At 42.2% G+C, this 16653-nt stretch overlaps 1 protein-coding gene across 3 annotated transcripts; it reads left to right on the top strand.

Moving 5' to 3' along the window:
- The first annotated feature begins 369 nt into the window (after nt 1-369).
- On the top strand, nt 370-15138 carry nacc1a (nucleus accumbens associated 1, BEN and BTB (POZ) domain containing a). Of its 3 annotated transcripts, none has more exons than XM_071473973.1 (8): nt 370-505; nt 4589-4742; nt 6194-6466; nt 6735-7353; nt 7594-7764; nt 8828-8933; nt 9140-9237; nt 10933-15138. In XM_071473973.1, exons 2-8 carry the CDS (start codon nt 4617-4619, stop codon nt 11241-11243), a joined length of 1704 nt encoding a protein of 567 aa, XP_071330074.1. In that variant the 5' UTR covers nt 370-505; nt 4589-4616; the 3' UTR covers nt 11244-15138. The 3 variants fall into 3 exon arrangements, with proteins under 3 accessions (XP_071330074.1, XP_071330075.1, XP_071330073.1); XM_071473974.1 differs by lacking the exon at nt 370-505 and adding an exon at nt 609-787; XM_071473972.1 differs by lacking the exon at nt 370-505 and adding an exon at nt 898-1130.
- The last annotated feature ends 1515 nt before the right edge of the window (nt 15139-16653 follow it).

Here is a 16653-nt window from a genome sequence, read left to right as displayed (position 1 = left end):
ATATGCGCGCACCGAGTTCACTCAAGTTAAAAGTGTACACACACACACACACACACACACACACACACACGCACGGCCTACTTTTCCCAATTCTATCACTCATATGCGGAGAGAGAGAGAGAGAGAGCGACACTGAGACAGAGGCCCAGAGAGAGAGAGAGAGAGAGGGAGTGAGAGACGGTTTCTCCTTGCAGGCTGCCGCTGTTGCTGTGCCAATGCGCAAACAGTCCACGCCGTGGGATAGGTCTCCCCAAATTGAGGCTGCGCTCGAAACAATCATGCGATTGAATGACGAGCGCGTCATGCCTGTCTTCCTCCTCTTCTGCACAGTGCGATCGGTGGCTCTGTGTTCCGCAGTCCCCTGGGATACTGTACCGCCCTCGATGGCTCTGCTATCGGCGTGTCGCTCACACTGAATGGCTGCCTGGAGCAAGGAAAAACGGGGAGAGAGAGGAGAGCTCCGTCTCCTCCTGTGAGCCTTCTGCATCAACTTCCCAGCGAGGGGGTGAGTGTCTTGTCTGCCGTTATGGGGGGTATCCTGTCGGGGTCGTTTAAGGATTCACCGGCGACAGCGGGGCGGGGAGGGGGAGGGGGGGGGGCGGATCTGTGCCGGTGTCCATAATTAGCGTGGATTTAGGTTGATGAAGAACGGTCCAAAAGACAGGCAACGGGACAATAAAACTTTGGCACAAGTGTGGGGATGGGTTCAGGTTGGCACAGTCCAAAACTTTATCCGATCCCAGTCCATTCAAACAGTGAAATCTGCCCTATCACCAGTGTGTGTGTGGTGAGTGCGCTGCTTTAGTTCAACGGTTAACATAATGTGGCGCTTCTCACAAATATGTGAAAATGAGATGGCACTCGTTTTTTGTTTTTTTTTTGGCATGGCGGTCCTTGCGAGCGCCGGTTGTAAAGAATTGTGCCTTGTTGTGCTCCCACCCCCCGCTCCGTGCCGCACTGGTTCCGTCTGGCTCGCCCTCAGCTGCTGCGTGTCCTGGGATGACCTGTTGATGTCGGTAGAATGGAGAATGGCAGGGGGAGCGATTTCCCCCATCACCAAAATATTTAAATAAGCGACATTTGGGCTTGACAACCGGCGTCGCAGCACAGCTACCTCGTCCGCTTAGGCAGTAAGTGTCTTGTTTATCTCTTGAGTGCGGGTACTATCGCGGAAATGCTTGACATTGTGCAGCTGGGCTGAGTGTGCATGAGGTGGATGGTGCGCCGGGGCGAACCCAAAATATTTAACAGTAGTGTTAGCTTAGCCATTAGCCACCTCTATAGGCCTGCCGCGGATGGGAGAGGGCATGAAACATTTCAACGCTGTCAGCCACAAGGGAGGGGGGGGGGGGGGGGCGGTGCAAATTAGTCTACTGAAGATAGTTTAGATTAATATACTTGAATGTCATTTGACGGGACGTAAACAGTAACACATCGTTACCCTCCCTCGGGTTTGCTGCCATCCTGTGTCGCCCCCCCTTCCGTCGCCTCCCGGCTTCGGTGCCAGCAGACAGTGGAGCACTCCCGGCGGGGAGACTGGCACACGGCGCGGTCACCCCGGTGGGTTGAAGAGCTCCCTCTGTGTTCCCCATTATCCCGCATCCTATCCCGTTTAGACAGTCGGGAATACTTATTAGGTATGTGCGGGTAAAGCTTCAGCGATATGGAGTTAAGAAGTTTGGAAGCTTGATGTCTGTGCTGCTTTGATAACCAGGGTCTCCCTTTTTATACAAGAATAATTGCGAATCAGGCCTGTGTATAAGTCTTGAACTGATAGGTGCAGCACAGCCATGCAGGCATGGGCACATGAGAACCAGGAAATGCCTATAGAGGGAATGCATTGTGTGCCAGCTGCACCAATGACTCCACAGTTATCATCCACACAGCAATGAATGTAATTGATATTTAATGCCTTTAATTATATTGTATATGATATGGTTGTTGATTTGTGCATAGTATTGTATATTTATTGCTAATCATCTGTCAGTGTTCATAATTTTCTGTACTGCTTTGGCAACATAGGTTTCTGTTCTGTCATGCCAATAAAGCTTATTTGATTTTGAATGTAAAAGCCCAGGATACTTTCAGTGGTGGAACTGGATAAACTGGAAAGACGTTACATAGTATAAGTTGAGAGATATGTTGATAGCTATCCCATCATAACATAAGCCCTTTGAATGCTGGCAAAAGATTCTTAAGGCTTACTATCAAAAGTCTAAGGTCTTAAGTATGTTGTGAGTATGTTTGACCTACTTTCCTCTCCAGGCTGGTTGGTATTCGATTTAAGCCACAGGGTGAGTTTGGGTGAATTTCATTTGTTCACATTACTGCACTCTATATGTTTAAATGGAATAAGGACTTGATATGATCCCTCTCATCTCTGCAGGCCCCACTGCCCCTCCTTGTTGCATAAAGACACACATGCACACAAACAGACACACACACACACACACACACAGTCACATTCTCTCTCACTGTCAGGGCAAACTGTGCAAACACACCCTGCTCTCAGCCCTGCGTTTGTGTGTCTTTATGTGCACGCATGTGTGCTTACTGCAGCTCGCCAAACTGTAAACAAGCAGTATTGTCTAATGTCTGTGTGTGACTCAGTGTGCCTTTTGTGGGTTTGTTTGAGTTTGTGTGTGCGCATCTGTGTTTTAGTATGAGGGAGAGGGAGCTTGAGTGAGACAGAGACAAAGAGAGCATTTCTCTTTACCCTGGAGCTTGGCTAGGTCCCAAATGAAAGGCTTTGGATATGATGGGGCGGCTCACTCCAGCCCTCATCAGTCAGTCACACCAAAGTTGGTTGTATGCCTCTCACAGGGTGGGCTTCAATCATTTTGTTCTCATGGTGTCAGGAATTGTCTCTGTTTGATATGTATTTCTATGTGTTTGTGCAGTGTGCAATCACACAACACTTTTAAGTGGTAAAACATCCGTGTGAAAAATAGCTGTGACTATGCATGCACACTTCTGTGCAGTGCAGGCCTGTATCCTCATCTGCTTATATATATATATATATATATATATAAATTACACCTACATGCACCATATACACTTATGAATGGTCTGTTGTTTCAAGTAAAGGTTTACTGTCGATAAAATGCCACACGTTCTTAACAGTGCATCTTTTGTATTCTTAGCTGAAATACCATGGTTGAGGGTACAGAGGGCATATATGCTTTAACATATGAATCCTGGTACTGACCAGTGGATTCCTCTGCATGCTTTACTATAGAATGACGTAATCTATAAATACAAATACCAGGAAGTATCTACACCAGATACTTTCTGGTATTTGTTTTATAGATAGCTGCACTGTGTTTCTACACTAAGTCTCTACATATTCTGTCACAGAATATGAAGCTATCTTACAGTATTACTGAGAAACATGCACACAGTGTTCATATCCACAGCAGAGGGAACTTTAATTCAATATTGAGAGGTATAATATAGGAATCTTTGAGAGGGTGTAGGGCAAGGGGGTATGTTTGCCTTTGACTGTTTAGAGAAGTGAATGGAAACATGCTATGTGGTGTTTGTTGAGGCCACACACACTTTCGCACATAGAATAACAGAACATGACCCAGTTATCTAAGGACACAGGGTTTTATAGCTCATAGAAGACAGAAAATAAAAAGGCTTTTACTGAGACTGCTCCTGGCAATAACAACACCACTGCAAGGCTGAAGTGACATATAGGATTAATGCAATGTAGCATATCCATGGAAGCTTCAACAAAGCTTTGTTTCAAATATCTACGTCCCGTGAGCCTGCCAGAAACTCCCAGTTGGACTATGTGAGGAAATATTTGTGGCCTATGTCAAATGGATATGCCAAGAGCTATAATTCTTATTTGTGACTACTTTTCTCTAGAAAAGGGGCATTTCCTCATGAATAATTTGCCTTAGCAGTAACCCAAAATAGACTTTCATTAGATGAATGTATGTTTGGAGTTTTTTCTGTACCAGTGAAAGACTGTCAGCCATTTTATTGTGTCCATTAATGTACGAGTCTGACATTTCTCACCTGTTTTGTTGGAGGTCTGTTCTCCTTGAACTTTCTGTTTTTCAACATACCCTTGTTATGTTACACCTCCTCCTCACATTTCCTGCTGATGCCCTCCTCTACCAAAGAATCAGCACGGGATGAAACTGTTTTTTTGATTGTTGTGAACGGGTCTGCCCAAGTTATCGCACCTGGGACCATGACTATGCTTATGATAAAGCAGTGTAACCTTTGTATGAAAGGGTGAATAGAGGGTAATAGAGGAGTCATTGTGTGTTGTCATAAATATCACCTCACGTAGTCAGTCCTCCATCACTATGAGGTTGCCCAAGTATAGGAAATATTCAGTGTTTTAATACTACAACGTAAACCCTATCTACATTTGCTGACCCACTGTATAAACAGCAACATCCTGGTACTTTCAAGTGAAGTTGAACCCATGTTTAATTACCAGTGTGTAGATCAACATGTGTATGGGGTATAACTTAGTCATTTACTGTGACAGTGTAATTTCTTTCATCCTCTCTCATGCTCTCCTCTCCTTTTTTTTTTTCTCTCTTTTTCTTTCCCAACAAACAAGACCCTTTGGTGGTGTGCGTAGGCGCACCATGGCCCAGACCCTCCAGATGGCGATCCCAAACTTTGGCAACAACGTTTTAGAGTGTCTGAATGAGCAGCGACTGCAGGGCCTCTACTGCGATGTCTCCGTGGTGGTCAAGGGCCATGCCTTCAAGGTACTGATGTGACATCACAATACTGATTTTGTAATAAATTACACTTGAATTGGGAGTTAAGGTAAAATTTGGAAAAGTTGAGGCTTGGGGGTCAGCAATTGGTCTCAAGTCTCCATGGCAGTCATGTTGCATGGAGGATTGAAGGCCAACATATACTTCAGACAAGTGCTGTGTTTGGACAGTTTGAAAGCAGGGCCAGTTGGTTCAACTTCTAATGCTGATAGACTTTCACAGTGTGCAAGTCTCCATCTGTGTACAAAAGGTGATTCTTTCTCTGTAGCTGAATGTCGGGTGATTATTTGAATCACATGTTGAAGTCTTAACCCTGAATGACAAAATGCATTCACTGGACCTCCATAATGGTTGTAATGTCCCTCTTCTTCTGTGAAGGTCATCGGTTAAAGATTTCTTTTTATTAATAGAATTTCTAGGGCCCCCAGTTATAGTGTCCATGGTTGGCTGTCATTCATCAATCAGATACTTTTTTATTATTAACTTTCAAAGGATCACTGAAATGCCCAAAGTTATATCATGTAACTTTTCCACATTAAAATGTCTAAAAACGACAAGACCTAAGTTATATATTTTGTTGACTTGTGTACTTTGGTCATTTGGTCGCCTGTCAATGGCATCATATCACCTTTGCGCATGCATCAGCATTGTGGTTGTCTACCAGAAGCAGTTTTTAAAAATCTATCTATTTTATACCCAAAGTAGGATTTTAGTCATTGGACATCTGGATCTTAACTTGACAGGGAAACAAGCAAGATGTCCTGTGTCCACCAAACAGTGTTCAAGAAACACACATTTTTAACGTGAAATTGCTTTGAAAACTGTTTTGTGTTTTTATCGGGTTTAATCACCATGTGTGTTTGTTTTGGAGAGGAGGAGACCTCCACTAATAATTCAACTCTTTGTCAAAATTTCCTAAATGGTTGACACTGAAGCAATTTAAACTGGGAGAAGCTGACTGCAATGACAGCAATGGTGGTGAACACAACAACTCACAGGAGCCCACACTACTTGTGACTTTACCAAACAGCAAAGGTGTAGCTTATTCTGTTAAATTAAAAAAATAAGGATTGGCTTTGTTTCATTTTGTGAGCAAAGTACTTATACTAATTAAAATAAAGTATCTGGTATTGCCTAATACGATATCCAGCCCTTATAAAGTCAGTGTATTTGTTCATAAGAATCTCCTGAGATCCGGTCTCCATAACAAGGAACTCTGCATTCACCACAAGCCCACTGCTTAGGGGCTTTGACCTAAGGTGTCTCATTGCTTGAGCATCTTTGGTTGGGTCTCAGGAACAGACTTGTGTGGACCTATGTGGACATGATCTTCAGCAAAACATTGAATAAAAAAAATCTTTCATTTTAAATCATTAACTAAATCATAACTACTTTCATTGATATTCATAGGACACCTTACTTATCTTCTTTTGTCTTAGGCTCATCGAGCTGTTCTGGCTGCTAGCAGTTCTTATTTCCGGGACCTTTTCAGCAGCAGCAGCAATGGCGGAGGTGGTAGCAGCAATGAGACCAGCCCGACCGTAGTGGAGCTCCCCCCAGCAGTGCAGCCCCAGAGCTTCCAGCAGATTTTGGCTTTCTGCTACACAGGCCGCCTCAGCATGACAGTGGGGGACCAGTTTCTCCTCATGTATACTGCCGGCTTCCTACAGATCCAACAGATCATGGAAAAAGGCACTGAATTCTTCCTCAAGGTAAAGCTAGAGTGGATTTTAATGGAAACTTGCCAAAGCAAATAATTGGGACATATTGTCTGAAAAAGAGAGATGAGGCTTTTAAGTTTTCAGTGCTTTGAGTGCAATAAATACAGAAACCCAATGCCAATGCTGATGCAGTGAAACTGTTTTACTGCAATACTGCTGGGGTTAACTGGGATTTGTTTGGGATTGGATTTGAGCACATATCCACTGGTTCATCAGCGTGGTGATGTCTGCTGACATACATGTATGCTGTCATTTCTAGGTCTCCTCCCCCAGCTGTGACTCCCAGGGCCTTCATGCAGAGGAGGCCCCACCCTCTGAGCCACAGAGCCCTGTAACACAGACCAGTAACAGTGCAGCCCGGCCTGCCTCCTGCCTGACGCCGCTCCCTCTGGTATCACGAGTGAAGACAGAGCAGCCAGCTAGCCAGCCAGAAGCAGCCGCTCCGTACTCAGTAGTCTGCACTCCTGTAGCCAAGCGGCTGTGGGAGGGCGGCAACACCCGAGATGGAGGTGGAGTAGGCTCAGGGGGAGGGGGTGGGGCCAGGAAGGCAGCCCGTTATTCCCAGGAGGCAGTGCGGGGCAGTGCCATCCAGAGCCCCGGAGCCCTCGGACTAGCCATGGGTATGGGTGCCACCACAACCAGCCTGGCAGGCATGGTGGCCAGTGGAAGCGCCAGCACCAATGGGAGCTCTGCAGCAGGACTCGGCATGTCAGAGGGCGCAAGCCCCGGCACTCTGAGCAACTACGCTAGTGACTCGCCCATCAGCTACCATGATGATGAAGAAGAGGAAGAGGGGACAGATGAATGTGCTGAGGAACAGTACAGGCAAATCTGCAACATGTATACCATGTACAGCATGCTCAACATGGGAGCTGCAGGTAATGGACAGGAAATAATAATAATTGTAAATGCAGTTGCAAGAATTAAAAATGTGTTATGTGTACACTTGACTTTATTTCCCTGAATGTGAAAGATTATTTTTCATCTTCTCTGTTGACATCGGACACATTTCTTGTTTGAACAGGCATTGTACTGTCGGTTCATAAGCACAAAACATTTTCCCTGTGTTTAAATGCGATGTGGTTTTATTCTAATTTTGCAGTATTGTGTCTCTCCAGCTGCTGGCGAGCGTGTTGAGGCTCTACCAGACCACACAGAGACACGGGGACGGATGCGGGGCCGAGATCTTACGTGTCTCCCCGCGGAACTCATCGCTCAGATAGGCAACCGCTGTCATCCCAAACTGTACGAGGAAGGAGACCCTGCTGAGAAACTAGAGTTAGTCTCAGGTACGTTTGTGTGTGTGTGTGTGTGTGTGTGTGTGTGTGTGTGTGTGTGTGTGTGTGTGTGTGTGTGTGTGTGTGTGTGTGTGTGTGTGTACTTGTAAATGCTACATAGTGAGGACCAAGGAAAGTATTTTCCTAACAGAGTGAGGACATTATCGGAAAATGAGGACATCTTGGCCGGTCCTTTCTTTCTGACGCACCTTTAAGGGCTTTTTGACGGTTAAGACTTGGTTTTAGGGTTAGGCGCGTGTGTTGCGTTTTAGGTGAAGTGGTAAAATGCACAAAACAGTTTTTCAGTGTTTATATAGTGTTTACTTCAAGATATGCAGTGGGGTCCAAGTGGTCTCAGACTTTTGGAACCCACTGCATATCTTAGAATAAACACTGTAAGAATTATTTATTTTACAGAGCAGTACGGCTGAACAATAAAATAATCATGCAGCAATACACCAATGTTACTTCAAGGTATCTCAAAAGGACAAGGCCAATGGCAGTGATATGTATACAGATATCTAGGGGATGCTGTCCTCAAATGACTGGGCTTGGCATTGGCATGCAGCTTACGTGGCTGTACTGCACATGTGACCTGCTGTGTTTATGTCAAGGACATCCTGTGACAATGTCTGTGTTACCTTACGCTCTGGTGTACATACCTTTCAATAAACTGTGTGCATGTGACAGAGAGAGAGTGAGTCATAAAAAGGATCAAATGCAGGAAAGGGAAGACAATTTTTTCTTACGTGTGACACGGATGCAGATTCAAGATAGAACAAAAAATATCAAAGCAAAAAAAACCTAAATCAAATCTCAAAACTATAACATGTAACTAAAGCACAACCTCCTCACTTCCCTCCTACAACTGTAGTCTTTGATATGAATCAGAGTTGTCACCAGATAAACAAATACTCCATTCCAGTAAATTAAAGGGAACATTTTTTTTCATTACTGACCCACAAAATCAGATTTGAACAGGTCAAAAATGTCATGAAGTGAGGCAATAAATGAGTCGCAGGTTGTGGTAAGTTCTGTTGATGTTTGGTGGTTCATTTGTTTGCATTCTTTGCAGGTACTTCAGTGTATATATCGCGAGCCCAGCTAATGAACTGTCATGTGAGCGCAGGGACCAGACACAAGGTGCTGCTGAGGAGGCTGCTGGCCGCCTTCTTTGACAGGTTTGTTCCGACTGTCTGTGACCGGATCTATTTCTGCAAGCGTTTCATGTAAAGTTAGCAAAAGCTTAGTTTTAATATAGAAATGAAATCATGTTTTGTTTTTTGTTTTTTTTTTTAAATCTGCAGGCATAGGAGGGATGAAACAACTATTTTTGTTTTCCTCTGATCTGAGTTGTGTGCTATTCATTCTTTTTTTGATGTATCAGGAATACTCTGGCCAACAGCTGTGGAACAGGCATTCGCTCGTCCACCAATGACCCGAGCCGCAAGCCCCTAGACAACAGAGTGCTGCATGCGGTCAAATGTGAGCCTACATGTTTTTCTGTCTGTGGGTGTTTGCCCACAAGCATGCAAACAATTTCAACATTTGCTTGTGATGCTGGGTACAGATGGAGGGGACTGTTCGTGTGTTCGTGTTGTACATAAATATATGTAAAGCACATTGTAAAGCACATTGTTGCAGATTCAGTGATTGGCTCTTAACTATAAATCATGTGACAGTCGAATGTGGTAGTTTTGGATCTAGATGCAGATGGTAGATTATCCAGTGCCTACTGCAACTTTATCTTTAGGATTAGGTGTTTTTGTAAATGTAATAACTCACAGTGACCACTAGGTAGCAACATTCACCCTGAAACTGAATGTCAACAGCAGATAAGGCTGTACTGAAACTACTATATTATTGGGTTTACATTTAACAAGGTGAATTTGTATTCAGACGTTTACAAAAATGGTTCAAACAGAAATCAAGTGTAACCCCCCCAATAGTTCAGTGAAGTCTGGGCTTGCTTTGTGAAGATGAACAAATTTCTTATCTCATAATCTCATAAGTGAGATGAGTAAGACAAATAGAGATCTGTCTCTGAGCTGCTTCATTTACAATTAGAACTACATTTCAGTATAAGGGCTGATCCACAGGAGTCCTGAAAACACTGCATAGTCTTTTAAATTCGTCATCTTGAAATTACCTCAGGGAGATGATTGTATTTGCTTATGTTAAAGCAAAAGTTTGATGTTTTGGGAAATTAACCTGTTGGCTGTCTGGCAGATGTCTAATAAATCTAATAAATATGAAGCTGCAACCAGCAGCTGGTTTAGCTCACTGTTGGACAGAGGCAGATTAGTTATTTCCCTCCTCTGGGTAAACTCCAGCAACACTGGCAGTATCAATACTGCAAGTGTCGCAGTGTGAAGAAGAAGAGCTTTGATACTGAAGACTGCTTTAGTTCTCTATGCACCTTTCAAGCAGGTGAAGCCGCACCAGAACCCCAGTGGAAAAAATAACATTTAAAAAGCACAGAATGAGACAGCACCATGCCACACATTACTAATGCACAATCCAGTAGAGAACACTACAAGCCAAGAAACATTTCCCTCAAGAAGACTTTCATCAGAAAACAACAAAACAAAAAAGGCAGTGCTTTGTTGGGGTCATACCACCTACTGTAGGTTGAGGTTGTAAAACCTACTTCATGTGAGAGTTTTAATCAGGCCAAGAGACAGAGCTTTGGCAGGTGTTTATCAAAGATCATGAGACAGTTTATAGCAAGTCATTGCAGCAGAAATGATACAAATGGAGAGACTGAACTCTTAGACATGAAGACGTCCAGTACTGATTCACACATTAAACATACAGCATCACAGAAGTAACTGAAATAAACAAAGATACAAAACACTTCTCTTCATTGACATGTATGCAAAGACTCGACCATCGTCATGTCCTACATACAGTACGCAATATTATGTGATGGTTGAGGCTCTGAGAATGAGGCCAGTTTTCTCTTCAATAGTATATTCAATCGTATTGTCTTACCACCTACTCCTCTGAAACAGGAGTATGTGTGGCACACGTACAGCCTCTCATGGTTTTGGTACCTCTGAGCCCTGTTTTTGTTGTTTAGGATCCCGTCTTCTTCATGACAGTAGCTCTTGTCTTCGCTGAGGCTTACGACATGAGGTAGAATCAGACTAAGCTGCGTGTCTTTCTTTCCCATGTCAGTTTATTGCCAGAACTTTGCCACCAGCTTCAAAGAGAGCGAGATGAATGCCATCGCAGCTGACATGTGCACCAACGCCCGGCGTGTGGTCCGTAAGAGCTGGATCCCCAAGCTGAAGCTACTGATGGCTGAGAGCGACGCCTACTCCGCTTTCCTTCCCGAGGGTGTCAAGACGGAGGACGACACCCTGGGAGCGGATCAAGCGTTCGACCCCGCCTCTCTGGAGGCCACCGGCGGTGCTGGCATGGAGTCAGGTGGCTCTTCAGGTGAATCACTACCAGGTGTGGGCGGGGACGGAGGACCGTTATTTTGAACACTGTGTCTGGGGAACGTTGAAATTTGGTGACACACATGCCAGTATTCCCCAGTTCTGCTTGCCTCCTCACTCTTTGGCCCACGCTGATCTCTCACATTTGACTGTCTATACTACACTGCTGGGGTCAACGGTTGTTGTTGCCCCGATGTAACCAGGACGTGAAAACTTAAATTTTTGCTTTATGACTGTACAATGGAGTTAGTTGAGGAAAGGGAGAGTTAGTTATATCCTAACTGCCCTCTGCCTCCCCTTGTCTTTTTAAGGTGTGTAAGCTCATCCACTTTTGCATATTAAATACATTCCCTGACATGCGGGTGGTGGGAGGAGTTACCGGTGCAGCCTGGAGGAGGAGGAGGAGGAAGGGGATGGCTGATGGACAGGCTAGGAGTAGAGGTGGCGAGTATATTGAATGTAAGTGTCAGTGGCATTTTTCTCTATGCAAGCCTGACACCTTGTATTCCAGCCTCGGGAAAGGAACTAAATTTACAATAGATACCTGATTAAAATAGATTAACACTACCTGTTCTTCCTCCGCTCGCATCTTCCTATCATCACCCTGCAAATATTCTTCACCCCACCTCACCTTTCTCGAGACCAGAGAATCTCACCAGTGTTTCACTGTAAGGTGTCTTATAAAAATATATCTCATCTTTCTGTTTTCTAAATCTTTAGCATGTTTGTCTATAATCTGAAAAGTGATGCAGAAAAGAAGAAAAGCTTTTTACTGAGATGATTGTAAAGAAAATTGAAGGGCAACAGGTAATCAAAGATGGTCATATTTTTAGAAGACAAACTATATTTATACAAGTGCCCATGCCTAGAATGGCGTGAGCGAAGCGAGTGAGAGGGATTGTTTTAAAATCTCGATCTTCATGTTTTATTGAAAGAGGTCTTGTCAAACAAGGAGAAGTGCTATTTTTGCAAAAAAGAGGAGTATATTAAGGTAGTCTTATCATAGGACCCATTGTCATTTATTTTTGTCTTTATTTTACAGTGCGGAGTGATGGAATGAGCAGTTGAACTGCTAAATTTGAAGCATTTCATCTTCTGTTCACTAGCTTAAAAGGAATAATAAGACTGATTCAGCTGGCTTGACTGTTGTCTATGATAACCATTTCTTCTTGGGTTATGAACCTGCAACATTTGCCTCCTTCGATAACACATCGGCCCACAGTTTTATCGTTACTTGTAAAAAGCAAGTAAGTATGTTATAGCAATATAAAGGTTATATTGATCTGACAACTCAGCTAGTTTCGTCTTTGTACTAAAGTTATTTAAAATGACATTTTGTGAAAATGCAAAAGTCAGTGCAAATAATTGAAATATTGGAATGTGCCTTTTTAATTGTAATCACTAAGCAGAAGGCTGGTGGGTGCAGTGATGTCAAGAAGGAGGCAATATTGCTTGAAGAAAACAGTTATTATGGTACTATCCATGTGTGTGAGACATAGTTCTCTGGTAAAGGAGAGTCTGTATTGCACGACTGTGACTTCTGGTATGTAGTTTATTCACGTATCTAATGCACCACCTCTTTAATATGGAAATTCAAAATGGCTGACAGTTTTATTTTGGAGTTTGAAATGATTTGCACCTTCCATGATAGGTAGAGTGGAGGTTTCTGCACCTTAATGAGAAGAACCAGTGGTTCATGCACCTTTTGAGAAATGTTGTGTAGCAATCGAACCCCTTTAGGCGGAATTTGTCATTTTTTTTCCATGTCTGCCCATGTTTGTTGTTTCCAAAGTGGCACAAACTCCTACTGTAAATAATCAAGAAGACTGTTAAGTTAAATCCCAAGTGTTCCTATTTTCTGTTGCTTGATGTGTCTCATGACATGTCAAAAACTGACCTTTTTTTATGTGAAAGTTAGTAAGTGCTAGAAACTTTCTGAATGCATGCCGATTTGTAGAATGGAAGTCAGAACAGGGGATTCATTACTACGGGAAGGAATATATGCTTCTTATTCAAGGCAGTTGAGTCGATCTTATTGAAAAATTTAACAATAAGAATGGTAGATCAACCTATTTTCATTATTGTTTGAAATTATAAAACTGAGTTTACTTAGGTGCTTTGACCAGGAGATATATGGAAAGAACAACAATGCAGTACCTTGTAAGTATTCAGTAAGGGTAATAACAACAAAACCTCAATTTTGCATTTGACTGTAGATGCCACAACAGCACCTCTCCCCCACTTACCTCCTCAGTATCTGATGACTGTTTGTGCTTCCTGTCCTTCATGCAGCTGGTGTCATGTTTCACTTCCACATGTTTATTCTTGCATTTCAGAGAGGCAAAGCAGTGGTTTTAGGTAGTTAAATCTGAATTATAATATGTATGTTTAATTTGCTTAGTGGCTTTCAAGTGGGTTTTGTGTCAGGGCCCAAAAGTTCAACTCATTTTTTTTAATTATGACAATACCTAAGTTAGTCTTTGCTAGTTGTTTTAAAGTAACCATCATCCATTTGCTGGGACATCAAATGATGTTAAACTGAAATTCAATATTTTCATAAAACTGAAAACACTTTGTCATAGGTTTTCAAATTAATAGCAGACTCTTAGGTAATTGCTTTGAATACAGAGTTAAAGGACCAAGAGACATGTGCTCAAGTCTCTGAATTTAATGTAAGTAGTTTTGAGATATCCAATCTATCAATGAAATAGAAATCTATGACAAATGGAACTTCTTAATATCTCATTTAGCATAATGTCTATGAAATCTGTCAATGTCTCCGCTTAAAGAAGTAAGATCAGTTATGAAAATAGCCAAATTATAGTATAATTACTCTTGACAAAGACAGTGAGTCATTGGAAAAGAAAAAATAAGATGAAAATAAAAACACAAGAGGCTTTTAAAGTGATGTGAAGTAGAGTAAGAAGCAACAAGGGCTAAATTAGCTTCTAACCATAACCATGTTACGCAGTTATTTACTGAATCACTTGTACTCTGTTCTGAGCCGCTGACTAGAGCTGAAATATCACCAGTGAACCAGCACTGATTATGAGGAAGCCATATTAGTCTGCTCTCATCAAACAGCAGCCCAAACAACAACCAAATACAGATATATCCACACTGCACCACTGGCAAAGTCAGAATATCCTGCTGTAGCACCTCACGAGCATAGCTTCATAACACTGGTTTAAGGCCTATCAGTTTAATCAGCTAATTAGAAATAACAATGGTTATGGTACGTGTCAGGGGTTTTACTTTCATTCAGCTTTCAGGGCCAACTCTACTTCTTATGACTCGATAAAAGTCCCTCACTCACAATGTACTTGCACAGTGCTTCATCTGCAATAGGTCTGCAAGTGTGGTTGTGTTTTACTTTATGTGCATTTGAAAACAGAAGGCTTTCATGTTTTTGTTTTGTTTTGTTTTGTTTTTCAGTACTTTCAGCATATATGTTTACACTTCACAAAACATGTAGACCTACACACTTGAATGGATAAGGTGTGGCACGGCATGGGGAACCTTTTGTGACTAAACAGTACATATATAAATATGATTATATACATGTATAGATAAATACTGTATATTATATATAGATGCACACATAGAGGTCAGATTGTTTATTGTGCACTTGCAGCATGAGGTATATATTTACCTAGAAACAGCGCTTCTTCACAACCTCTGCAGTAATTGGTCTGCCCATGTCTTTGCCCCTGCGCCTTGCCCTCTGTAACCCTGTAGCTCCAGTTGACCTCCTGTACTGCTCATCCTATTCTTTCTGTGTTCCAAGTGCCAATAACTTTGTGAAAGCCCTGTAACTGTGACCCAACATTATCAAAGGTAATTGCACATTAACGACTGTAAAATAAATAAATACAAATCATAGAGAAAATGTCAAAATGGATTAAATAATGAATATCTTAATAAAAGATTTGTAACAATTTTTCTGAGACTCCTTTTTTTTACCAAAATGTTACTGCTACAGGTGTCTGTTGTTTTTAATTCCATCCCATATGAAGAATGCAAAAAGAGGAGGTGCTCTAGGAACTACTTGGCGCCAGATCCCGTGTGTGTGTGTGTGTGTGTGTGTGTGTGTGTGTGTGTGTGTGTGTGTGTGTGTGTGTGTGTGTGTGTGTGTGTGTGTGTGTGTGTGTGTGTGTGTGGAGAAATCCATCCATCCATTAGCCATACCATTTATTCATGCAGGATACACCCTGGACAGGACCCCAGTCTATTACAGGACTTACAAATAGAGACAAACAACCATTCACACCTACGGGCAAATTTAGAATCTCCACTGTGCATGTCTTTGGACTGTGGGAGGAAGCCCACAGTAGCAAGCAGGCACAGGGAGAACATGCAAACTCGACACAGAAAGGTCCTGGTTTCGAATCTTTTTACTGTGAGGCAACAGTGCTAACCACTGCACCGCTTTGCCGCCCTGTGAAATGCACTGTGAAACACAAATCGGCTTTATGTAGTTAAAGTGATTTTCATAAAACTAGATAATAAAATAATAAATAATGATAATAAAATGTAAACATGCATGCTCATTCTTGAATGTTCCCCTTCATGCACACTTCAGTACTCACACCTGGAGGTTGCCACGTATGACCAGTTATCTTCATACTTCAAGAACATATCATCCCACACAGTTCTTTTGACCTTCATTTGGTTACAGTTTTGCTTTCATGCTTATCTATATGAGTGTGTACAGAACAGATATACTGTACACTACTTTACATACTTGAAAAAAAAGCTGCCTCATGAGGCCAGCATTCACTGCTATATCTATTCTACTCTTGAGTTACAAAGACCAACTATATATTTTATATGTTATATCAACTTAGATTAGACTTAGGCCGAGATTATATATATTAAACTGCGATTTTACTGGTCATAAAATAATGAAATATGAAATCAATAAATCATTTTCATCAGTAACTTTGCCACCACTTTAAGAAATTTTGGCTACATCTGGGGTCAATTTTACTCATGGGGTTTAAGCTGAACAAAATCATCACTTGAAAATCTCTTTAAAATTCAACCTGTACAAGATTACAAATGACCATGTTATTTCTAATGTGACTAAATCAATAAATTCAGAATGAGCACTGCAATCTTCTGAATATGGCCCATGTACGAGACAAACCACTGGCATTCTCCTCCTTTCCTTCACATGTATGACCTCCTTAAACCTTTGCTTTGTCTCAAAAGCAAATGCCACTGCACAGCCCAGAGCAGATTCAAGTAATGTTTTTAATTCCTCTGGTTATTGCACCACCCAGTGTTGAAAGGCTGTTAAGACAACTGACTGCAGGAAATCAAGTGGATGAGACTGCACGGTCAACTTTAGATTTTTCGATCTTGACAGTTCAGTCTTAAACCTGTTGGTGATGCTTAATTGTACTGAAGGAGAAGCACCTGCAACACATTTTAAATACATTTTAAATCATGG

The sequence above is a fragment of the Trachinotus anak genome, unplaced genomic scaffold, assembly GCF_046630095.1.
Source record: "Trachinotus anak isolate AG129_WGS33_773 ecotype Australia unplaced genomic scaffold, CSIRO_AGI_Tana_v1 ptg000003l, whole genome shotgun sequence".
NCBI classification, from domain to species: Eukaryota; Metazoa; Chordata; class Actinopteri; order Carangiformes; family Carangidae; genus Trachinotus; species Trachinotus anak.
Note: the sequence above shows the minus strand (reverse complement) of the source record. Positions and strands in the feature narration are given on the sequence as shown.